Source organism: Myxine glutinosa, chromosome 13 (assembly GCF_964187855.1).
Source record: "Myxine glutinosa chromosome 13, kmMyxGlut1.1, whole genome shotgun sequence".
NCBI lineage: Eukaryota > Metazoa > Chordata > Myxini > Myxiniformes > Myxinidae > Myxine > Myxine glutinosa.
Genome location: NC_136273.1, coordinates 34,868,358 through 34,893,343, shown reverse-complemented (window position 1 = coordinate 34,893,343; position 24,986 = coordinate 34,868,358). Strand labels below are relative to the sequence as shown.

Sequence of the window (24,986 nt, the reverse complement as noted above, 5' to 3'; positions counted from 1 at the left end):
CATCACTTCAACGACGGGGACCTAGTTTATTTTTTATTACCGTAGCTTTTTATGTATAATGCTTATTCCTCTTTTTTTACTTCCTCTTGTTTGCTTACTTCAATCATGAACATTCTTGCAAAACTTAAATGGAAGTTATTTGTGGCCTCCTGCCAACGGCCGCCGGTGTTCTCGTCACTTCAAGGTGAAGGCCATTTCATGCATCCACCATCCTGTGGTAGAAGGAGTGTTGTGTTTATTATGATAAATCGGTCCTCAATCCTGGAATCTGATAACCACATGTGCATGCACACGCCGTGTTTGTCTTCCTTTAAGAGTGATGTGGTTTACTGTGAAAGGTGACCAGGTTGTTGTGCATCTTTCACGCCTTGTCGAACCTGAAGTTTTCTCTAAGTTGTTGAAGAGATGTCCAGCCAAGTTGCTCTCACATCGCTGACACGGTCGAGGTGTTCTGGTACCAAATTGGTGTGCATCTGGCTGCCCATCTTTGTAACATTTCTAGTTTGTGGTTGCAGTTCTTAGTGTGGGTTTCTCAAACGGCATGGTAGCTCCATATTCTAGCAGAGGCCAAGCGAGGCCTTTATACGCATTTGTCTTCAGGTGTGCAAAGTATTGTTACGGACCGCGGATAAGGTGTTGATTTGCCGAGCGGATGGCAGCCGCGGCCCGAACCGTTAACAATGACTAGACCCGATTCTGAACGTTGGCCAAATCGTGCCACAGATATTCAATTTGGAAAAGACAAAGACGACACGGATGTGAAGAAGAAGAAGACAAAAAGGGTTTGAAATACGAATACGATTTATTTGCTATTTACAACCAAAAGAAACCAAGGAGAAGGAAAGATAATAAAATAAAGACAGAAGGAATCAAGGAGACACAGTGCAATGCTAGCTTACCTACAGTCTTAATTAACCCAGGACGGAACAAACAAAAGACAGACTCACGCAGGGAATTGCAGAGTGGATTGGCTGGAAGGAGGCATGGGAAGGCCCAGGCCACTGCAGGCGTCGAGGTCCCGCTCCAGGAGTCCACCCGCGTTCTTGGCGGGAAAGCCTTGGTGTGCAGCGGCGCCTATCGTTCACCGTGAGCGGATGGGCGCGTCGTGCTGGACTCCGGGCTCTTCAGCTCCACTTCAATGCCACTTAACACCACACTCAACTCGTCCTCCAACGCCACTCTCTTTCTTCATCAACCCTTCCTCTTTCAGCAGCAACGGTACTTTTTGCCACCAACCACCAACCCCTCTCTCAAAAGGCTTGCTGTCTCTTCTTTTAGCCACCAACAACCAACTATGAACCCCTCTCTCAAAAGGCTTGCTGTCTCTTCTTTTAGCCACCAACAACCAACTACTAACCACCGTCCTGACGCATGCGCACGCACTTTATATCGCCCCCCGGCGATCAAGCCGCCGGCCACTAGGACACGCCCATCGGTGAGCTCGCCTCGGCCCTGATTGGTCGCGAGGGCTCACCGACCCCGCCCTTAGAGGGGGCGTTGGCTAGACCACGCCTTGTCCCCGGCGCTGGGCCGACTCCTCCCACCTTTGGCTCCGAGACGACCTCGTGGCTAATGGAGTCTTGGAGCGAAAACAACAACCCACAGCTGCAGCAGAATTCAGCGAACCGCTCAATGCAGTTGGCAATTGAGGAAAGGGGAATGTGCAGGGAATCTACCTTGTCTGAATTCGGTGCAATGGAGTATTAATTAATGGAAGACAAATCCTTAGCCTAATACACAGAATAGGGAAATAACTACCAACAAGGAGGAAATCTATGATTGGCTAAACGTGATTGTTTATGACCTAATTACGGGACGCACTTTGACCTTTATACACAACTGGAGGAAGGAGGGTGATATTTTTACAACAATTTACACAATAAAAGAAACACAATTCTCATATCCACAACAGTATTGATATGGAAGTTCTGTCTCGGGGAAGCTGAGGTGGTGTTAGCTTTCTGACAGACATTTTGACGTGCTTGTTCCATTTCAGGTCAGAGGTGATGGTGACACCAAGATACATGGTAGAAGTCACAAAGTCCAACAGGATATTTTCCAGAGTATAGTGTTGTTCGACATGGGTCCATTTTCGGGTAACTGTGATAACTTCACATTTTTCGGTTTTCAGTTGAGTCGTCCAGTCTGCAGCCCATGCTGCCAAGTTGTTGAGATAATCTTGCTCTGTTTGAATGGTCAGATGATATATTATCAGGCTGTTGATTGTAGTACAGGTAGCGGCACGGTCCAAGGACCGATCCCTGTGGGTATTCCAGATCCAAACTCTACCTCGTCCGATTCTGAATCACCTGTTGTCTCCTGTTCCGGAGGAAGTTGGAGATCCACGTCATCTTGCAGTCTCTTACTCCATAGTAGTCAAACTTCTGGAGGAAGGAGCCTCTAATGGCCGACTTTATCAAAAGCCTCACTGAAATCCATAAGAACATTCTTCTGCTTGTCCTGCTGCATATTTTAGGAAAGATCACTGATGAATCCCAGCAGATGCGGCTCACCAGACCTGTTATCACTAAGCAGTGTTCAGAGTATAAAGGATGTAGTGACTGTGGGCATGTCTTATGATGTGTTCCATTAACCTGCATGAGATACACGTGAGTGGGATATCGGTCGATAGTTCTCTGGATCGGACTTGTCCCCCTTCTTGTATGTAAATGGGCACATTTGCTCGACATCGGTGATCAGGTACCTCACCTGTCTCATAGCATTTCTTGAAGATGCCACACAGGATTGGAGCAATCATGCTGGACAGAGAATGCAAGACACACGGCATGATACCATCTGGACCAGAAGCTTTGTGGGGCCTAAATGCTTCTCCCAGCATCTTCCTAATCACCTCTGCCGCCACTAAGGTGGACGAAGGTCGTGTTTTCACCCCCTTCTCCGTCTGTCTATGAACAGAGTATCCCAAAAAACTGGGAACTGATTCAGACGAATCATGTTAGGTGTGTGACAAGGAAAAATTCATTCGATTTCATTCATTCATTTAAATTTGTGTATCCCAAAAAGTTATGGACGGATTCGGACGAAACTCGGTGGACAATTTGGGTATGTGACAAGGCCGAATAAATTTGATTTTGGTGAAGATCTGGATCCGGATACTCTAATTTTTTTTATTCTATAAGTGATTCTTTGCCATTGAGAGACGGGGCAAAAAACGATATATAGTATGATATTTCAAAACATTGGGGATGGATTATGATAAAACTAGGTGGACGAGTTGGTTGGGTGACAAGAACAAGTCGATTGGATTTTGGTTCAAGCCCGAATCCAGATCCGGCCTATCAGTGGGATACAAAACAAAACGTTCAGCCTGGCGGAGGTATGTCCTCTACCGACTTTACCACAGGAGCTGTTCTCTCCAAACCCATGTTCCAGAGGGTAAAGGATGTTGTGACATGTCTTATGATCAGGACAATACATCCGACGTAAAGCTCTTATGATCAGGACAATACATCCGACGTAAAGCCATACATAACTCACAAGAACCATCACACTGAACACCTTTTGATTTCCATGTGACTGCATCAGTTTAATGATATTGTGATGTCTGGGCAATGAGGGGTGTCCCAACGTGATGCTCCGCTCCAATGTAGTATGTCCAGGCAAGGTGCAGCACTCCAGTAAAGCGATTCGGTCCCAGGAACACGTGTAGGCCTTGCCGTTCTCAACTACTCGGGTTAGGCGGATGAGACTCGTGGAGCCACAAGCCGATGCCGATACTTTGTGGCCTACAGCTCAGGCTCAGCTCAGAGTTTGGAGATTTAAGACCCGTAGTTCCCCTTGACCCTTCGTTGCCTAGGCCTCGTTTTTCTGAACTTTTCGTGATGCTGACTCACAGATTGCATGCTGTCCATGATGCACACACACCTGCTGCTCTCAACACCCAAACTTTGTGTTGTTGATACAACCTCATGTCTTTCAGGTTGTATGTGACGAGAATGGCTCCAAAGGTTATGGCTTTGTTCACTTTGAAACCCAAGAAGCAGCGGACAAGGCCATTGAGAAGATGAATGGCATGTTGCTGAACGACAGGAAAGTGTGAGTATGCTGCCAAATTAGTGTCGCCGAGATGCTTATTCTCCCTATGGGCGGATTAAAACTTGTATGCTCGTGGAGTGAGGCTTATGTGTGGGATTGCAGGTTTGTCGGGCGGTTCAAGTCCAGGAAGGAGCGCGAAGCTGAATTCGGAGCCAAGGCAAGAGAGTTTACCAACGTGTACATCAAAAACTTTGGGGAGGACATGAACGATGACCGCCTGAAGGAAATCTTTGAACGATTTGGTAAGGAAGACTCAACGGTGCCCTGAATTACCCTCAATGGTCAAGTTTGGATTTTTTCTTTGTTTTTTTCTTATTCCTTCCATTCTTGCTGTTTCTGAGCGTGTCATTTCTCTACACTTGTCCTAGCAGGAAAAACCTTGAGTGTAAAAGTGATGATCGACGATACAGGAAAATCAAAAGGGTTTGGGTTTGTCAGCTTTGAACGGCATGAGGACGCACAGAAGGTGAGCTTTTAGGCCATCGTGCCAGGTGAAAGGAGGCAACGGGGCGGGTGTGTGAGATGGGCCTCGTACTGAGTTTTTGTGGGGATGTGCTCCATGCAGGCTGTGGACGACATGAACGGAGACGACATTAACGGGCGCCAGGTCTACGTGGGGCGAGCACAGAAAAAGGCGGAAAGGCAGACAGAGCTGAAACGCAAGTTTGAACAAATAAAGCAAGAACGCATGAGCAAGTACCAGGTTTGCAAGTCCGGCGCGACTAACATCCTTGTTTTTGTGCAAGCTTAGCTGACGTATCTGGAACAACTTCAAACCAGTATTTTCTTTTACAGTCCTGATTTTCTATCCATGTTATAAATACACACATTCTTGGTATACAGTACTATTTTTGAAAGGTATTGTGGGGTCTTCATTTTGTGCTATCCAATGAGAGTAGCCAGCCCATTGTCCCTGAAAAGTTTGCGTCTATGAACATTACCTTGTGCCTGTGGTACCTTCTCCTGCCCTTTATTTACTTATCGCTCTTCATCCTCTTCCCCTTTGTGGGCCTCAAGAATGATTTTGAGGCCACTCAATGATTTTTTATATATGTACTCCTCGGATTTCTCGCCCTTATTTCCTGCTTTAGTTGCAAAGCTCCCTGTTGGTGTCCATCGTAAGCACAAGTTTACCGTGGGCCAATTTTGCTTGTGGAGGTTGCACTCGTGACATCTTTCCATTCCCTTTGGTTGTTTAGGGGGTGAACCTGTACGTGAAAAACCTCGATGACAATATCAACGACGAGCGCCTCTGGAAGGAGTTTTCACCTTTTGGGACCATTACAAGTGCAAAGGTGGAAAAGAAGCGATCATTTATTTTACTGCCAAATACGGTCAAAGGAAGGACATTTTTGTCGATTTGTACATTTATTTTGTTTTGTTTGTGCATGTATTAGCTTTATTTTTTTGGAAATCGTTCTGTAGCTGCAAAGTGCATGTGATTGATGACTTCCTGTCCTCCGCTGCAGGTGATGACTGAAGATGGACGAAGCAGGGGATTTGGCTTCGTCTGCTTTTCTTCTCCCGAGGAGGCCACCAAGGCAGTGACGGAGATGAACGGTAGAATAATAGGCTCAAAGCCCCTTTACGTGGCACTGGCCCAGCGAAAGGAAGAGCGCAAGCTGCATCTCACCTCACAGTTCATGCAGCGCATGGCAGGCATGCGTACCGTACCCCCCAGCGCCATCATCGGGCAGTACCAGCCCGCAGCATCTGGCTACTTCATGACACCAATGCCACAGGTTTGCTTGGCGTTTGAAAGCCACCCCATCTTAAAGAAAGGACGAAATGGCTGAACCAATTGCCACGGAGCTATAGAGAGCGGATGGTTTGATTTTTAAAAATGACAGGAAAGTTTTCTGTCTCTGGTGAGATATACCTGCTTCCAGGTTTTGGTCCAACTGAATTTCTCGCTCTGTTGCTTTGCAATCTGTGTCGCCTTAATTGCACCGTTAATTCGCAGACAAATTTGGTTTAAGAGCTGTCAAAAGTTGCTGTTTGCATCCTTTCTGTAATTCACGGATCAGTGTTGGTGTGCTTGTCGTGCTACCACTCCCACAGTTCTGGCCCAATTTAATCAAGACACTACATAGGATCAGCATGATCCATATAGGGGTGTTTTTATATTTGCCTATGGTCTTGGGAGAGGAGGGGGGAGCGAGTTGGGATATAAATTGTCTATGTAAATGTGTATCGTGTAGCACCGCCTCCAGGTGGGAGCGGGTATTACATGCCTTGCCCTTTACATTTCAGTATTCCTGTCTCCACGTTTTCCAGTGCAGTGAGATATTTTGAATTATAAGCAGCAGCCATGTTTTTGCTTCATACACGTAACCCGGGTTATTTTATTTTTTCGGGAGCGATTGAGGGAGCTGTCAGTTGCCTATACACTGCTCAAATAAAGGTATCTGTCAGAAGAACGTGTTGCATGCTTAGAATAAGATCGTCCATGGGCGTGTACTCTGCTAGTTTGATATGGGTATTGTGATTTGCATTTTAACACCAGCAACAGATTCATCAGAGCGTTACGGTTAATTTGTCATATTCAGTTTTTGCTAGTTCGACTGAATTTCGGCACTGATGTGGAGAACATTGTTCGGTTATTTTTCCAAGATATGTACATGTGTACGACCATTAACATTGGACTTAAACAGCTCACAAACTGCCCAACCAATATGGACCAAATTTGGTGCGCTACATCAGGACAGCAAGACCTTTTGGGGTTGTGCTCCCGTATGGATGTGCCCCCTTATAGAGAGGGTGAAAGGGGGAGGTTTCGCCCAAATATTGGCATTTTATTCAAAAACCTTCTCCGAAAACACTCCAGACAGATCCAGACGAAACTTGCCACAAGGCATCGGGACCATGCCCTTAACCTTAAGTTGTGCTCCCCAGGGCTGTATCTCCCTTGGATAGAGGGCCACGGGCTCCCTCCCCTAATCCCTCATATTCACTAAAACGTATGTTCCTCACAAACTACATGACGAATGTCAATCAGATTTGATGCAATACTTCAGAATATTAAGGTCTCATGGGGTTGTGCCCCCCATAAGAGGTTGAAAAACGGGGGTTTCGCCTCAAATTCAGGAAATTTACTTGAAAGTCTTGGAAACTGTGCGGCAATAACTGTTGGCAGTTTCCCACAGGGCTAATTTTTCTATTATCTGCACTGTAGTTTGTATATGAAGTTTTGAGTAGGCTTTTGTCGCAGTTTCTGAACCGCTTAATTTGCTTCTCATCTCTACGCAGGCCCAGGGTCGTACCGCCTTCTATGCTCCTGGGCAGATGGCTCCCATGCGTGCCAGTCCCCGCTGGCCAATGCCAGTTCGTGCCCAAGGTAACTGGGAATGTTTCAGCCTTGTGATGAAGTGGGTGAAAGCACGTCGGTAAGTTGCCTTTGAAACGGCCCTGCCCTGATCGCTTGTGCTTTTGCTCTGCAGGTTTCCAACCAATGCCCAGTGCCATCAGGCAAGCGGCTCCACGCCAGTCGATTCGTTCCGTGAACCCCAACTCTGTACAACAAGCGCAACGCACTATGCAGGCCTCACGTGTCGGTGAGGCTCATCGGCTTATCATTTTTCCACCGAACGATGGTCCGCGGTTCGTTACACCGAATGGTTTAATTTAGGGCTATCCACCACTTAAAGGCTTTCATTCGCTACAATGAAGGAGCCATCACCACAACGGTGTCTGGTGATTACACTGGTCTGCGTCATTTCAGAGGTCTAGGTTTTCTCAACGGTTCTTATATGCTTTTTGCATGCTGAATTTAGAAATGCATCTCATTTCGCTCTATCAGGTCAAGTTTTTATGCTATCTCAATTTTAAGGAAAAAAAATAATCAAAATTTTTGTTTTTTTAATTAGCCTTTTTAAAATTCAAAATCAGACTTACATTGACAGAAAATGTACAAACTATATATAAAATGATGCACAAGTACCGTTAATGTGAAATTCAACATTAAAAAGACGAAGGAAAACAATTAATGCGGAATAAATGGCTTTCGCAAAGATTTTCGTCTGTGTGTCGCATCTGTAACATCTCTCTTGAGGCACCAACAGTTGTCTGCAAGCATGTTGACATCCCATCGGCCCTGGTACCTCTCTTCCATCACTCGAATATCCTGGTGAAACCGTTCTCCTTGCTCCTCGCTGACATCACCACAGTTTTCCGGAAAGTAGTCTAAATGCGAGCTGAGAAAATGCATCTTTATGGACATGCGTGCACCAAGAGCCTGGAAGCTCTGCAGGAGCCCTTCCACAACACATTCATACTCTGGACTTCGGTGATTGCCCAGAAAGTTCGTCACAATGGATTTGAATGAGAGCCAGGCATTCCTCTCATTGCTCTCCATACTTTCGTTGAATTTAGGATCTTTCATAAGCTCCCTGATCTGAGGGCCATCAAAAATGCCTGCTTTCAGTTTGGCCTCACTTACGCGAGGACATTTCTTGTTCAGGAAAGCGAAAGCTCGACCTTCTTTGTTCAGTGCTTTGACAAAATTCTTCATAAGTCCGAGCTTGATGTGCAGTGGCGGAAGTAGAATCTTCTGAGGATTCACAAGAGCGTGTGACACAACGTTGTGGGAACCTGGTTCCAGGCCAGATCTTTCTGGCCAGTTGCGTTGTACATAGTGCTGCTTGTCTGCTCGGCTGTCCCACAGACAGAGAAAGCAGGGGTATTTGGTGTAGCCGCCTTGTAGACCCAGCACCATGGACACAACCTATAAATAAAAATAAAGAACACACATATTTGTTTTAAAATTTGTTATTCCAGTTTATTAAAAATATATATTTTAATCCATGTTAAGAATATTTCAATAAATAAAGTAGAAAAATATATGTAACTAGGTTGACACCAACATACCTTTAGGTCTCTGCAAATCATCCAATTGTGATCTTTGTATTTCAAAGCAGTTAGCAAATGCTCCATGTTACTATAGTTCTCAGTCATCTGTACCGAGTGACCCACCGGAACAGACGCGATCTTGTTGCCATTGAAGAGTAGTACTGCTTTCAAGCTTCTACTTGAGGAGTCGATGAAGACGAGCCATTCTGTAGGATCATACGCTAAACCCATAGCTGCAATGAGGCCGGTGATGTTGCTACAGTAAACCAGAGAAACTTCATCGTCCGAACTAAAATATTCTCGAAACTCTTCTTCACCGCTGCGGTACCAGGAGAATGTAGTTTCAGGAGCTAACAAACGATTTTCACAAAGTCATGACCCTAGCAACTGAGCAGATTCTTTGGACAAACACAAATCTCGTGTCAAATCGTTCAACTCCGCTTGGCTAAAGAGTTTGGGTTGACTTGTCTCGCCCGTAGGTTGATATGTACCAGATATGTCACCATCTTCCATTTATTCATCGGAATCGGACGCCGAATGTCTGCAATTTTCGGGCGGTGCTGGAATTGGAATTCCTGGTCCATGAGGCACTGGTTTAATGGCAGATGGAACGTCTGGATACTTTAAGTGTTGCTTGTTTTTTCGATTTATGCCTAAAATGAAAGAGATAGACATACCGTCAAGGGGGTGACATGATATATAAAGTTAAACAATTTAGAATGTTTGGGAATTTATTAAACATAAAGTTAAACTCAAACAAAATTGATAAACTCACCTTGTAGGTTTGTCATACAGAAATAACAGTCATTAGTATGATCTCTTCCCTCCCTCCACACCATTGGGATACCAAAAGGCAGACACTCAATCTTCTTGTGGCTCCAGCGCCGCAGACTCTCAACGCACGTTTTGCAGCATATGTGAGGGGCAAAGGCTTTGTCCTGGTCACCAAGTTTCATTCCAAAGTATGCGTGATAGCTTTTCCTTACAAAACGTGTGATGTTAGACTGCCGGTCTGGCATGGTCACTTTACCACAGATATAGCAGAACTTGTTTGGGTCATTCTTGCACTTTCAATTCATCGTGAATCACAGGAATGTTATAGTAAGGAGGACACTACGCAGGACGTACTGCCGCTCACGTGCACCTAAGTGGACAGGAGACACCAGACTGAGCCACGCAGCTGCTGGAGCGACTGAAGTTGGGTGTTGCCAGAAACAACGATTTATCTATATTTTTCTGAAATTGAAATGAAAGTAATTGAGAAAGCACTTTCTTCCACATTAAGTGTACTTGTGTGTCATTATATGTATAGTTTGTACATTTTCTGTCAATGTAAGACTGATTTTGAATTTTTTAAAATGCTAATTTAAAAAACAAAATTTTTGATTATTTTTTTCCTTAAAATTGAGATAGCATAAAAACTTGACCTGATTGAACGAAATTAGATACATTTCTGAATTCAGCATGCAAAAAACATATAGGAAACGTTGAGATAACCTAGACCTCTGAAAAAAATATTTCAAATGCAGCCCAGTGTTATCACTTCCGTGGCCGATATTTTTCTGCCGATTAACTTTTCTCAATGGGGGGATTAACTTTTCAGAAGGCTTGCCAATAAATAACTTTTCAGAATGAAAGGGTTAAAAATAAGCATCTCTTCCACCACTCCTGCTGCCTAGTGTTCAAAAACTTGGACTCAACTTTTGATCAGATACATCAAAATTAATTTATTGTGTTGCTGTTTTTATTCTTTGGTAAATAATAAAATTATGAAGTAATTCGCAGCTCAAACCATTGTTACACCAAGCATATGGCTTTGCAAGTAGACTGAAAAATTACAGTTAGGAAACTAACTGTAATTTCCCCATAAGAAGTAATGTAAAGCAAGCTCCCACATAATAAAGGTTCGCATAACGAAGGCGTCTCTGGAGAAGTAACCCCTTTGTTAAGTGGGGGATACCGGAAACGCCGCGGGTCCCTCCTCCCACCCTGTCTCTTGCCTCCTACCACCCCACACCACCTTCGCCTCTTCCCGTTCCTCCTCCCACAAAGGTACCCGGTGTTTGCCCGGATCTAACGTACATCGACTGGACTACCCCAATTAAGCACGTATTAAGCAGGCTGACCAAGATGACATTCTCCCGTCTTGGTAAGGTGGTTTTAGATGGTAAAGTGGTATCTTGGTAAGGCTGACCCCCTAAATTATCTTCAAGACGGGTGTTTAAATTTAACCACAACACCCAGTTTTCATTCATGCACTTCCTTGGAGTTCCCTTGGCATGCATGAAACGTTTGGGGCCGCTAGGTTTCATTGTTTTGGAATTATGGAGGAGACACACTGACACGCACACTTTTTCTTGTATTATTATAGATTTTTATGGGCAGAGCTGTCTAGAACAGTGTTTGTCCATCTGTATGTATGTATGTCCCCTCAAACGTATACCAATCAGAGCTGAGGATCTCTTCACATGACAGGGATGATGTCATTACGGCATACAACAGCTGATACCACACACCGCCATTTTGATTTAGATGCCGTTCATGCCGAACATATTGTCGACCCTGTCATATATCACAATCACCATGCTCTACCTTTACGTTTTTCATTCAGTGTGAAACACAAAGAAACCGATTGTTAAAATGACCATCAAATATCAAAAGCATCGGCGTTACGTCTCTTCCAACAATACGGTACGTATGGGCCTTAGGTGTGATGACTCACCGTCCGCTCGGACAAATTAAACCCAAGTTTCTTAATACAGTGGTATCATTTCAGTAGTATCGTTTTCGTTATAATAATAATATAGCAAATATAACCATATCACTTTAATCCCAATGTCATGAATGGAAAGTTCATGGATTGAAGCGGTGTAACCACGGAAGTAAGGAATTCACCTCGGTTTTTTTAAAATAATAGAATTTTCGTAATAATAACGTAACTTTATTAGTCCCCTACCGGTGTACACCGGAGGGGACTATAGGTTTGCACGCCGTCCCTCCGTCTGTCAGTCCGTCAGTCCGTCACGCAAAGAACAGTTTTCCAGACTTTTTCTAAACGCTTAATGCTAATGATTTCAAACTTGGCACATGGTTTCCTCATGATAAGTTACAGATCGAGTTCGAACTTCACGACGTTTCGATCATTTTTGACAAAGTTATGGCACTTTGAACTTTGGGAATTCTGATAATTCTGATGATCCTTAACTCAGTGCCATTTTAAGTTTTAATTTCCTTTAAAAACCATTTTCTCTGCAATAATTGGACCGATTGAGATCAAATTTTCACCGTAGGGGGGACTCGGTCTGTAGAATATTTTAATGGTAATTATGACGTCACAGGTCACGTGGTTCGGCCGCCATATTGTTTTTCGTGAAAACACGAAAACCCCTTTTTCTCTGCAACGGCTGAACAGCTCGAGGCCAAACTTTGCAGGCAGAATCGCATACCCATGACGAACAAAAAAGTCAGCGAGCATGACGTCATGCGTCACATGGTTTCAGAGTTATGACGTTTTTAAGCAGGAACCTTTAAAACCGAGCTCCTCCATCATTTCCGGGGGGGGGGGGGGGGGGGGCGGAGCCAAGCCGAGCAACATATATATACATCGATCATTGATCGTGAACCGGAAAATATAATAAATTACTGATATTTAGCGACTCGAAAGGTTTTTATCAACAACTTATTTTCTCGTGCTTCTGCTGACCTGTCTGCAAGGTGTATAAATCGAAGTCCCGAGTGCGAATCACAGGTGAGCCCGTCCTGAGGTAATTAGCGATTGGGAACGATTCAGAACCTGTGGGTGAATAACCCTTTTTAATTTCCCCAACAGTTTTCCGGACGACAGACTGCCGGGAGGGGACATGTATTGCAGCGCAATACTCAGAATGCTTGTTATAAATAAAAAAATAACCACCTTTAGAGGCCATTTTTCCCTGCAAAGCGGGGGTTGGCCTTTTTCGGGAACCGTGGTTGTTGTTGTTTTTCGGTCCCCTTTTTGAAGCAATGTTTTACGGCCGGATGCCCTTCCTGACGCCAACCCCTTTTGCCGCCTTTAACGACAAACAAGGAATTACCAGTGAACTGGTACTCAATTAGCCGACCTCGGAAGGATGACAGGCTGAGTCAACCCCCCTGGCGTTAATTCAGCGATCGACCGGGATTCGAACCCAGGATCGTAGGATCCTAAGCCGGCACCCTAGCCGCTAGCCCAACACCAGGGTTTGTTATTATAGTAAATCTAATCGTAACACAAATCCCTTTGTAGTGACTGCAACATTACTGGAGGTTAAATATATCTTCTTCTTCTTCTATATTATTATATATATATAAAAGAAAGTTTTAGTTTGTTTGTTTGTCTGCACGCGCTAATCTCCTGAACGGTGAAAGATAGGAGGAAACCTCTGAAACAAAAAATGTCGGGACGGGCCCCGGGAAGGTTATAGGCTCGGTGGCGAGGCCGGTCGAGGCAGCCTCGGCCGAGCTGGGCCAATTTTGCAATTAAAAGCTGAGCTGAATTATAGTAGTCAATCTTCTACGGCCTCGAGTAAAAGCTGAATTGTAGTAGTAAATGAACGTAATGCGGTCGCGGCCGGATAGTCAAACTCCGCTGCTTCGTAAGGCCGCATTTTATTCCTTTTCTATCGTTGAGCACTAACTGATACTGGGCTCTGATACTGCGTCTGATACTGATACTGCATCAGACCTATGTACAGAAGATTAAATTCATTCAAAAAGAACCCGGGCTAGCTCGTAGCTAGTATCAGCTAGTATATTGTATGTATTAAAGTAGCAGAAGTTTTGTGTCCGGCCGTCATGCTATGTCATTACGTATATGATGTCATTACTTACAGCGTAAGCACCTGCTCACTTTGAGTGCGGCAGGAAAGGTCATTCATCTTTGGGGTATATAGATTACAGTCGATCTATGGTCGAGTCTCAAGAACATTGGGTTTGTGTTCATGTACCAAGTTTCTTGTGGAGAGATCGCCAAGTGGTTAATGCATTCGAGCAAGCACTCCATTCAAAACCGTTAAGGAACGACTTGCTTGACAAGCGCTAGCTAGCTGCTTGGTAAATGTGCACACCTCCAACCCTTGTGGGGTATATAGATTACAGTAGATCTTCGCTCAGTTCTGTAAGTAAAACTTACCTCATGGATGTCGAGATTCCTCAAAATTTCTTTGTTTATAACATTAAACAGCATTAGCGACTGTTTAAAAAGCCAATCATGTGTGTTTGTGGTTTATAATATTTTACAAGCCCTGCTACGCCGCTGTTAGACGTTTGGTCTTGTTTTTTTTAAATTCGAGTTTCATTCCTTTTATCACATTCTTTCATCGTAAATGTTGAATACTCCCTGTTCTTGTTTGCAGCGACTCAAGGTATTATTCCCCGTCCAGGTTTCCAAACCCAGGCAGCACCACGACCAATGACCTCGTACAAGTACACTGGCAGCGTGCGCAACCCACAGGCTCCATCGGTGCAGGCACAGGCTTCTCTTCAACAGGTACGATCCTGATCACGTGTGTTGAGGCATCGTTCACGTTAAATTGGCCGTCCTTTGCTGTCGGCTTCTTATCTGCTACTCCAACGCGTGTTCACCTGACAGGCTCCACAACCAGCTGTTCACATCCAAGGACAGGAGCCTCTAACTGCCTCCATGCTGGCTGCTGCGCCTCCAAACGAGCAGAAGCAAATGCTTGGTATGCCTGCATAGCCACGTTTTCTACACCAAGATTGAGGCTCATGGGAAGAGCTAGACGACAGAGGGTAAAAATGCAACGCACTGACAGTTGGGCCACAGTTAGCCTTTCCAAACAAGTGAATGATCGAATGGGAAAGGAGAACAGAACAGAGGAGTGGAGGAAAACCAGTGACCTGCATGTAAGACAGTACGGGACTTTCAAAGTAATGGATGAGTGCTCATGCGGCCTTTGCGCATGCGCTGTGTGCGTTTTCAGTGACTCGCTTCTGCCAGCCGGGCACTTTTAACCTGCTGTTGCAAGCGCAAAATCTGTAATTTAAATAGTCTTTGAAATATATTTTTCACCATTTAAAACATGCAAGGACCTCACACCACCTCCACAAAAGGAATTTCAAAGACAGCCCAACATGTGAATGAGTCTCACCTACCCAAATTTTATGAAGGATTTAGGGCAATCCACCTAACAGACAGTGCTGTGACTTGACTTGCATATGTGGGTTGCAATTTATCATACGCAATTAAGATAAAGAGGCATTTAAACAACATAAAAAATTCAAAATAATAATTAATCACGGAAACCTGGTGTTGGTTTCACGGTTAAGGTGGTGGCGGCTGGTTTAAGATTGCAAGGTCCTGAGTTGAAGCCCCTGTCATGCTGTTGAATTAACACCTGGTGGGTTGACTCCAGCCTGCCATCTGAGGTTGGTAAAATAAGTACCAGCTTACTGGAATGAGTGAGCCATTCGCGTATCCTGCGTCGGAGTGCCGCCCAATAGCTAAGAAACTTCTTTGGCACCCATTTGCATCTGAAGATGCAAAAATGAGTGGTTAACCTGGTGTTGGCAGGAGTGTCCAAAAAGTGTCCAAAAAGGAGTGGTTAATACCATCATATTTCACGGACAGTTGTGTGTTTGTTTGTTTGTTGCACTATTCCTGCAGTTCTGGACCGATTATATCCAGATTTGCCACATAGGATCAGCATGACCCAATTAGTGTGTACGGGTGTCTTATCTTGGGGAAAGTGTGTCTTGGGGAAAAAGACAGACAGACACACACACAGACGGACACACACACACATGCGCACAGAACAATCTGGGTACAGATTACGTCATTTCTAAAGTCCCGCCGTATTGGATTGGGTTACGTGAGGTTTGGGGGAATATATAAAGTTGTGGGTAAAGATGGGGGGAGGGGTGACATGAGCTAATGGTACACCACGTGCTTGTGGTGATGTGTAAAGAGCAGGATTAAATAGCCTCAGTAAGAGTAGGGCTGGGTGGGAAGCCTGAGTTTAGGGGATTTAACCAGGAGGGGTTACTGGAAGAACAGGTACATCCTGGAGGAGCTGGGGAAGGTCTGAGATCAGAAGTGGCTGGATTGGAAAAAAGGCCAAAGGCCTGTCTGTGATGTAAGGGCAACAGGCTTTGTTCTTTGACCTCCTTGCATTGTGATTATGAAGGAAAAATATGTTAAGTTGAATCACTGAATCTGACTTTTGGGGAGGGGCGATGGGGTGGTTGTGGAAGATGTCATGTGATGTTTGTTGCTGGTTGGTTGCGTTGGTTGAAATAGTTTTTCTCTCTGGTGGCAAAATGAGCCTAACAGTGACCGCACTGTCTCAACGGATGTTTTTCACGCACAGGTGAGCGCCTGTTCCCCCTCATCCACAACATGTACCCGACGCTGGCTGGGAAAATCACCGGCATGCTGCTGGAGATCGACAACTCTGAGCTACTGCACATGCTCGAATCGCCGGAGTCCCTGCGGGCCAAGGTTTGAATCGGGCCACCAAAGGCAATGAGCGCGAGCAGGAACCAGATCGAATCTGAAGTCTGAACCGTGCTAATGTTCTATTATATTCCAGGTGGACGAGGCCGTGGCCGTTCTTCAGGCCCATCAGGCCAAGGAAGCCGCCCAGAAGGCTCCGGGAGCCGTGTGAACATCGTGCAGATAGGGTGGGAAGGTGGGTCCTTTTGTTTATTTGTTTGTTTATTTATTTATTTTACGATCACTTGAACTTTTATGGTAAAGCCTGAAGTGTTGATCGTTATCCTGCATTTTCGTCGTCGTTTCAGGAACCGCCTCAATTGGCAGATTCACAAGAACAACAGCCACAAGAGAATCCAGTTGAGGATGTCCATCAGAGCACATCCGAGGCCCAGTTATTGTAACAACCGTTATTTTCTTTATTTTATACGGCTCGGAATGGTTCTTCTCATTTTTTTTCTTTCTGGAACCCCATTTAAATTTAAACCCGGCAGGAAACATCGTCGTGTCTGGGCCTCTATAACTGGTTCCATTTTAATTTTTAATTTGAAAGCTGCACACTTGGTGTTTTACGAAAAATAAATGTCAAGCTCTCTCTTTCCCTGCGTCGTTTAAATATTTTGTCATCGTTGATGCGTCGTTCCTCCATTGTTGAGGATTTCCTTTCAGAGCACAACGATGCCAATTGTTCATCTTGTTTGCAGCAATTGCAAACACTGAAGCAAATACCATGCAGAAGTAAAATGTTAAACTCGAGTGCAGAATGACGAGGGGTGTTGTAGTGTAGTTGAACTCTATTTACAACAGGTGGACGGAGATGGCTTGGAGGTACCGTGCTCACCTTTGAGCATTGATTCTGGATTTTAATCCTGACCCGACTAAATGCCCATCTTGGTGCATCCCAGTCCCGACGTTGAGCCAGAGCGCGTCGTCCTTCGGCCGGATGTGTAAATAGGGTGTCCCCTATGCTGGTGTTTGATACTGGTATTCCACTTCTTGCAGGAGTAGGCCATTGTGTGCCAATACCCTGACCAAGTTCTTCCTCTGGCCTGTTGGGAAAAGCAATGACAAATCCCCCGTTTTATTCCTTGCCGTAGAATGGGAAAGAGAGCTTTGGATTAAATTACCAGCCACAAGACCTGCGGGAGAACCAAATATTAAAAATGACTTCCAGTGACTGGGCCCTCACCATCGAGTCGTCCTCACCTCGATGTGGCTAAATGTATCGGCCTCAAAGACATTTTGTACGTGGTGTGATCGCAACCTGTGGGCTTGAGGTCTTCGCTTCCCAACTCACTTGTGGACGCTGCGGACAATATAAATTAACTGTCTGTTCAATGAGAAGCCAATGCACAAGGCCTGTGTCCCTTTCATTGTGCGTAGATGGTCTTGGTATTTTTCCTGTCTTGTTCAGTGCTGCACCTGCTTCCCTGGAAACTATCTGCCTTCCAAGCCCAACCGAGATACATGCATACATCTGCCAACCCCCTCGGACGTTGGGTATTTTCCCTCACCAGCACTCCATCATTCCCCTTTTCACCTGCCTGGAGAATTTGCTTTGAAAGTCGAAACAATATCGCTCTTCCTTTCACTGCTTCAAGGTGGCACTTCATCACCATCTCTGATCCACACTTTAACTTTTTGTCTTTAACTTTTTGCCCACTTTTTTGCTTTCTTCATTTTTGAACAACCTGTTTTATTCATATGTGGGTGAAACTCCTTCCGTATAGCATGGAACTCCATATTTTTGTGACGACTCATGCAGAGGTTTCCGTATTTTCATGGTCAGAAAAAATTGCCATGATTACAGGGAATTGAGGTCCTGATTCGTTTCTCAACCCATGTCATCCAGATCCGGATTCATTTGCAATGCTGAACCATGGCAATGATTATGTGAATTAAACCCATGGTAGTTTTTACGAGGTATTCTTGTAGAAGTTATCTGGGTACAAAAGCTTGCAAGCGCGTCACCGTGATTCAGATGTCCGCCAGGCAGGAGAATGTCTATGTCGGTAAATATGGTGTGTGTGTGTGTGTGTGTGTGTGTGTGTGTGTGTGTGTGTGTGTGTGTGTGTGTGTGTGTCAGTGAGTGTGTGTGTGTCAGTGAGTGTGTGTGTGTCAGTGAGTGTGTGTGTGTGTCAGTGAGTGTGTGTGTGTCAGTGAGTGTGTGTCAGTCATAGGGACTGGAGTGTTAAAAATCAATATTTAAAAACTTTTGTTTATTACAATTTGTAACTTTCTATTGTACATGTGACATGGTGTGTTGCTGACTCTGGTGGGGATTGGGAGTTGGGGGGGGGGGGGGGGAGCAGGGGGAAGAGGGGGTTGAATTCCAACCTCTTTTTGGAGAACATTACCAATTTAACCTGCCCTGTGAATTTGCCATTAAAGAAATGGTTTCTCACATGCTAAGTCTGCAACAGGTGGTCACCACACCAAACGTGTTTTTACAGAATAACAGTTTATGATAAGAAAGCACAGAACGACGACAACGGAGAACCCCGGGGCAAAAGATAGACGGACATGAAAACGGGCAAATAAATAAATAAAGTACACTCACGATTCGAAAGCGAGTCCAGTACCCACCAAGTAAATAAATGAGGATGACATGGTGTGTGTGTCGCTGTCGCTGTGCCTGGGTGGTCATTGAGCATAACATATCACTCTTGCTAAACCACCCCTCTCTCTCTCTGTCTCTGTCTCTCTCCCATCTTTGTCTCTCCCCCATCTTTGTCTCTCCCCCCTCTTCGTCTCTCCCCCCTCTTCGTCTCTCCCCCCTCTTTGTCTCTCTCCCGTCTGTCTCTCTTTCTCTTTCTCTTTCTCCCCCCTCTTTCTCCCCCCTCTTTCTCTTTCTCTTTCTCTTTCTCCCCCCTCTTTCTCCCCCCTCGTTCTCTTTCTCTTTCTCTTTCTCCCCCCTCTTTCTCTTTCTCTTTCTCCCCCCTCTTTCTCTTTCTCTTTCTCCCCCCTCTTTCTCTTTCTCTTTCTCCTCCCTCTTTCTCTTTCTCTTTCTCCCCCCTCTTTCTCTTTCTCCCCCCTCTTTCTCTTTCTCCCCCCTCTTTCTCTTTCTCCCCCCTCTTTCTCTTTCTCCCCCCTCTTTCTCTTTCTCCCCCCTCTTTCTCTTTCTCCCCCCTCTTTCTCTTTCTCCCCCCTCTTTCTCTCTCTCCCCCCTCTTTCTCTCTCTCCCCCCTCTTTCTCTCTCTCCCCCCTCTTTCTCTCTCTCCCCCCTCTTTCTCTCTCCCCCCCCCTCTTTCTCTCTCCCCCCCTCTTTCTCTCTCCCCCCCCTCTTTCTCTCCACCCCTCTTTCTCTCCCCCCCTCTTTCTCTCCCCCCCCTCTTTCTCTCTCCCCCCCTCTTTCTCTCTCCCCCCCCTCTTTCTCTCCCCCCCCTCTTTCTCTCTCCACCCCCTCTTTCTCTCTCCCCCCCCTCTTTCTCTCTCCCCCCCCCTCTTTCTCTCTCCACCCCCTCTTTCTCTCCTCCCCCTCTCTCCCCTCTCTGTCTCTCTACTTTACCCCTTTTTTTCCTTTCCCAACCATCCCCCTTGACTTCCCGTCCCCTCTCCACTACCCCCCCACCCCCTTCCAGTACTCCCCATACCCTTCCCATCCATATCCTTCCCCTCCCCTCTTCCCATCTCACGCTGCCTTCCCCTCCACTCCCCTAGCTTTCCTTCCCTTTCCCTCCTCCTTCCTTACCCCCTTTTCATTCCCCTCCTCCTCCACCCCTTCCCCCAGCACCTCCTCTCTCTCACCCCTCCCATACTCTCTCTCACCCCTCCCAAACCTCTCTTCCCCCTATTACACTCCCCTTCCCCCTTTCATCCCTTGCATCTTCCCCTCCTACCTCTCATTATTTCTCTCCACTCCTCGTCTTTCCCTCCCCCCATTCCCCTTCTCCAAATATTCCTGTCACGACGTGAGTGTTTGTTACCTGGAAATGCGGGGTGGGGTACCTTTTGTAGTCTATTGTAATAAGAGACTGGTGGTCAGTGTTTCCTTCATAACTCCACAACCATGAAGCCTAGCGGTCTCCAATTTTGCATGCATACCGAGGGAACTCCAAAGGAGTGCATGAATGAAAACCAGGTGTTTGGATAAATTAAAACACTCCTTTTGAAGATCATTTATCTTTGGTCAGCCCAACTTCACCTGGCAAGGGTGTTTTGATTCAGCCTACTCAAATAGCCTTACCATGGAAATACTACAGTGCATTCAGAAAGTATTCAGACCCCTTCACTTATTTCACATTTTGTTATGTTGCAGCCTTATCCTGAAATCGTTTAAATTCATTTTTTCCCTCATCAATCTACACTCAACACCCCATAATGACAAAGAGAAAACAGGATTTTAGAAAGTTTTGCAAATTTATTAAAAAGAAAAAACTGAAATATTGAAGGAGCTGGGGCTCCCACGTCGATCAGAAGAATGGACGCGACAAAAAGCTGGAATTCATCCGAGTTGCTTTAATCAAACCAAACACTCAGGCACTCTGAAAAGCCCGTTTATCGGGCAGCAATATATATACATATTATCCCGGAGCGTTTGCCCAGGAAAAACGAGAGGGGGCGTGGCCCAGTGTCCCGACCGAGGCCTGGCAGGTTGAGCGCGGGCCTGCCCGGGCGTCCTGGACGAGCCCGGCATGGTGATCGCTCCGCGTCCTTGATAGGTGCAAGGCGATTGTGAAAACCCAGCGGTAGTCGCTACACACGTCCCCCCAGAATCGACTTGCACCGGCAGGGTCAATTTGAGGGGGGTCCTGATGACCCGGCCGAAGCGACCCCTGGCGGGTCGTGGAAGGGGGTCCGGTGTGGTGGTGGGCGGTCGAGTGGGGGGCACCGTGGACGGGGGGCGGCCTCGCCGCGGCGGAAGGGCCACCCGTGGTGGGTGGTCGACGTCCACGTGCGCCGGCTTGAGGCGGTCCACCGCAATCCGGTCCGACCTGCCGTCGATGACGAACGACTTGTCGTCCCGTCGCAGCACCCGGAAGGGCCCGTCGTACGGCGGCCGAAGTGGCCCCCGATGTGCGTCGTGACGCACAAAAACATACTCCGCTGTGCGAAGTGCTGGGGGGACGTAGGACTGGGGGTCACCGTGGTGGGATGTTGGCACGGGGGCAAACCGTCGGGCGGCCTCCTGGAGGTCCGAGCGCTGGTGAGCTGCGGACCAGGGACTGGTAGCGTCGGGCACGAATTCGCCCAGGACGCGTAGTGCCTGGCCATAGACAAGCTCGGCGGTGGATGCCTGGAGGTCCTCCTTGGGGGCCGTGCGGAGGCCCAAAAGGACCCACGGCAGCCGGTCGGCCCAACCGCCGTCTTGAAGGCCGGCCATGAGCGCGGCCTTCATGGAGCGGTGGAATCGCTCGCACAACCCGTTTGCTTGGGGGTGGTAGGCCGTAGTACGGTGGAGCTTGACCCCCAGGTTGCGGGCGACCGCACCCCACAGCTCGGAGGTGAACTGTGGTCCGCGGTCTGACGAGATGTCCGCCGGTGCGCCGAAGCGGGCGACCCAGGTGGCGATGAAAGCCTGCGCCACGTCGGCGGTGGTGGTGGAGACGAGGGGAACGGCCTCCGGCCACCTGGTGGTCCTGTCCACCATGGTGAGCAGGTGTGTGAACCCCCGTGACGGGGGGAGGGGGCCCACCAGATCCACGTTGACGTGGTCGAAACGTCGTTCGGGCACGGTGAAAGGTGCCAGCGGGGCCTGGGTGTGTCGGTGGACCTTGGCCCGTTGGCAGGCCGTGCAGGTGCTGGTCCAATCGCGGACGTCCCGACGAAGGCCGTGCCAGACGAATCGCGCCGACACCAGCTTCTGGGAAGCTTTCCGGCCCGGGTGGGAAAGGCCGTGGAGGGAGGCGAAGATGCGGCGTTGCCAGGTGACGGGCACGATGGGGCGAGGCTGGCCTTGGGAGACGTCGCAGAGCAGGACAGTGTCCGCGAAGGGGATGTCGGCCAGGCGGAGGCCCGTGTCCGCCGCCCGGAGGGCTTGCACCGTGGTGTCGGTGGTTTGGTCCGCCGCCATAAGCGCAAAGTCCACGCCCAGGTGGACCGCGTTCGCGCTGGCCCGGGAAAGACAGTCGGCCACGGCGTTGTTTTTGCCGGCAACGTGCCGGATGTCCGTGGTAAACTCCGACACGGCGGAGAGGTGGCGCTGTTGGCGGGCCGACCACGGCTCCGTGACCTTGGCCATGGCGTAAACCAACGGCTCGTGGTCGACGAACGCCGTGAAAGGTCGGCCCTCCAGGAGGTGGCGGAAATGGCGGACGGCCAGGTGTAGACCGAGGAGCTCCCGGTCAAACGTGCTGTATTTGAGCTCGTTCGGCCGGAGCTGCCGGCTGAAAAAAGCGAGTGGCTGCCAAACCCCGTTCACCCATTGCTCATGTACGGCGCCCACCGCGTAGTCGGAGGCATCCGTGGTGAGGGCGATGGGAGCGTTGAGCACCGGGTGAGCGAGCAGTGTTGCGGCGGCGAGGGCCCGCTTTGAGCTTTGGAAGGCCGCATCCATTGCTGCGGACCAGGCGATGTCGTGCTTGGCCGGCTTGCCCCGGAGGGCTTCGTAGAGGGGCCGCATGAGTTGAGCAGCGCGGGGCACGAAGCGGTGATAAAAATTCACCATTCCCAGGAATTCCTGCAGGGCCTTTATGGTGCGGGGACGCGGGAACGTGGTGATGGCCTCGACCTTGGTTGGCAGCGGCACGGCCCCGTTCTTGGTGATGTGGTGGCCCAAAAAATCAACGGCCGTCGTGCCGAAGTGGCATTTGGCCGGGTTGACGATGAGGCCGTGCTCGCTGAGGCGCCCGAACAGTGTTCGGAGGTGGAGGAGGTGCTCGGCCCGGGACGTGCTGGCGACGAGGATGTCGTCCAGGTAAACGAAAAGGAACGGCAGGTCACGCAGCACGCCGTCCATCAAGCGCTGGAACGCCTGAGCCGCGTTCTTGAGACCAAACGGCATCCGCAAGAATTCGAATAAGCCGAACGGCGTGATGACTGCTGTTTTAGGGACGTCGGCCGCCCTGACAGGTACCTGGTGATATCCCCGTATGAGATCAATTTTCGAAAAAATGACCCGTCCCGCCAGACGGGCGGAGAAGTCTTGGATATGCGGGATCGGGTACCTGTCGGGGGTGGTAGCGTCATTGAGACGGCGGTAGTCATACCCTTTACATTACATTACAAGCATGAAACAAGTACAAGCATGAAATTTGGCACAGTCATAGATAATAATCTAATGAATAATTCCAGATATGGACCCACCGCGAAAACGTCCTATGGTAGCCATGGCGGCCATTTTACAAAATGGCCGTTTTGACCGCGATTATTTTTTACCGGACGACACAAATGCTTCTTTATGTTCTAATGAAATGACTAGATACACATATATGCCATAATTGTATTCTCCAAATGACCACAATTTGCATTTGTGTTGCCAGCAATGTCAATTAACCCACCAAGCACTGTAACAGTAACTTATATTACTAGATAGTTCCAGTTTGATCTTGTTTATACGTCACAATTTTCTCCACCACACTGGCACAAAGCGGTACATTTCAAACTAGCTTGTTTGCACTTGCATCGTCCCTTGCAACCCTTTTTGCATTTACAACAAATCAGCTCCCTTGATGAAATGCTGGCTTCAGGAAGCATGGACCACAGGGGTTTCCAGTTGTGGGGATCGATCCATCCCCAATCCCCAGGTGAGGGCAGATCCATAACAACCTTGAGCATGTTTCCCCAGCAGTGGCCACCCGTGTACACAGCCCTCTTGATTTGTTGTACCAGGGCTCCTCTGGTAGGGGGAATAGCTTGCATGGCTCGTCCTTTCTTCGTGAAGAGTGCCTGTCGAGCTTCGTCTATGTTGACGAGATTGCTGGTGCGATCGTAGAGAAGAATGGTGAACCGCTCGAGCACTGCCACAACGTCATCAGAGATGTCTGCTGTCCTCGTGGAGAGATGAACTAACGCTGGCGTCAATTCGTCAAATACTTTCCAGGTATCCCAGGCTGTATTCTTGCCCCGTGTATTAAATGACGAGACTGTGTCACACCCTGTGTATGCATGGAACATCGGGAGGGCCTGTGACTTATCTGGTCTGAGGAATGCTGCAATTTCATGTGCTGGAATATACCTGAAGTGCTGGCCTGTCCCAAAGGCCACCCAAAGCTCCTGGATTTTGAGTTTGGTTGTTGCTGCCACAGCCAATACCACTATATCTGTATCCACCGTACGCAGAAGAATTTTCTGAAATCCATCACGGACTGCATCCGCGAGATGTATCATCATTCGTGTATCAGCCTCCTCATGGTCACATGGGGCAAGATGACTGGTGTCGCGTGCGGGAATGCACGTCACATCTGAACCATCCGTGGTGACTATCTGCTTATCTGATACAAGATGTGTGATGTGTTTTGTCAAGAAGGCAAACAGTTCTGTTTTGTTTGCATCAATTCCCAGGAACTGCTGCAAATTTCCTGGAAGAACAGTGGATCCGTCAACTCTCCTTCGAATGCCTTTCCCACGTTTGTCCCTGGCTTGAGATTTCAGGCTGTTGTCACGGTACTGGTCCCAGACTATATCCACATGACAGGCTCTTTGCAAGTGACCTTGTATGTGTGGCAAGAAT

General features: G+C 47.6%; 2 protein-coding genes across 5 annotated transcripts in view; one reads left to right on the top strand and one right to left on the bottom strand.

The window, feature by feature from the left end:
* Positions 1–16,974, top strand: part of LOC137438834 (polyadenylate-binding protein 4) — a 27,229-nt gene extending 10,255 nt beyond the window's left edge. Inside the window, exons 3-15 of one of the 4 annotated variants that reach the window (XM_078767312.1) lie at positions 3,941–4,056; positions 4,159–4,298; positions 4,428–4,522; positions 4,622–4,759; positions 5,256–5,351; positions 5,526–5,798; positions 7,306–7,393; positions 7,497–7,610; positions 14,277–14,410; positions 14,513–14,606; positions 16,251–16,381; positions 16,473–16,571; positions 16,684–16,974. In XM_078767312.1, the coding sequence (XP_078623438.1) occupies positions 3,941–4,056; positions 4,159–4,298; positions 4,428–4,522; positions 4,622–4,759; positions 5,256–5,351; positions 5,526–5,798; positions 7,306–7,393; positions 7,497–7,610; positions 14,277–14,410; positions 14,513–14,606; positions 16,251–16,381; positions 16,473–16,547 (1,494 nt within the window). In that variant the 3' untranslated portion in view covers positions 16,548–16,571; positions 16,684–16,974. Of the gene's footprint in view, positions 1–3,940; positions 4,057–4,158; positions 4,299–4,424; positions 4,523–4,621; positions 4,760–5,255; positions 5,352–5,525; positions 5,799–7,305; positions 7,394–7,496; positions 7,611–14,276; positions 14,411–14,512; positions 14,607–16,250; positions 16,382–16,472; positions 16,572–16,683 lie in introns of all 4 variants that reach the window. The other 3 variants (XM_078767311.1, XM_078767313.1, XM_078767314.1) reach the window with 3 other exon arrangements.
* On the bottom strand, positions 7,917–9,697 carry LOC144888660 (uncharacterized). The gene is made up of 2 exons (XM_078767315.1): positions 8,923–9,697; positions 7,917–8,779 (listed from the first exon to the last, which is right to left on the bottom strand). Exons 1-2 carry the CDS (start codon positions 9,133–9,135, stop codon positions 8,039–8,041), a joined length of 954 nt encoding a protein of 317 aa, XP_078623441.1. The 5' UTR covers positions 9,136–9,697; the 3' UTR covers positions 7,917–8,038.
* Positions 16,975–24,986: the final 8,012 nt, after the last annotated feature.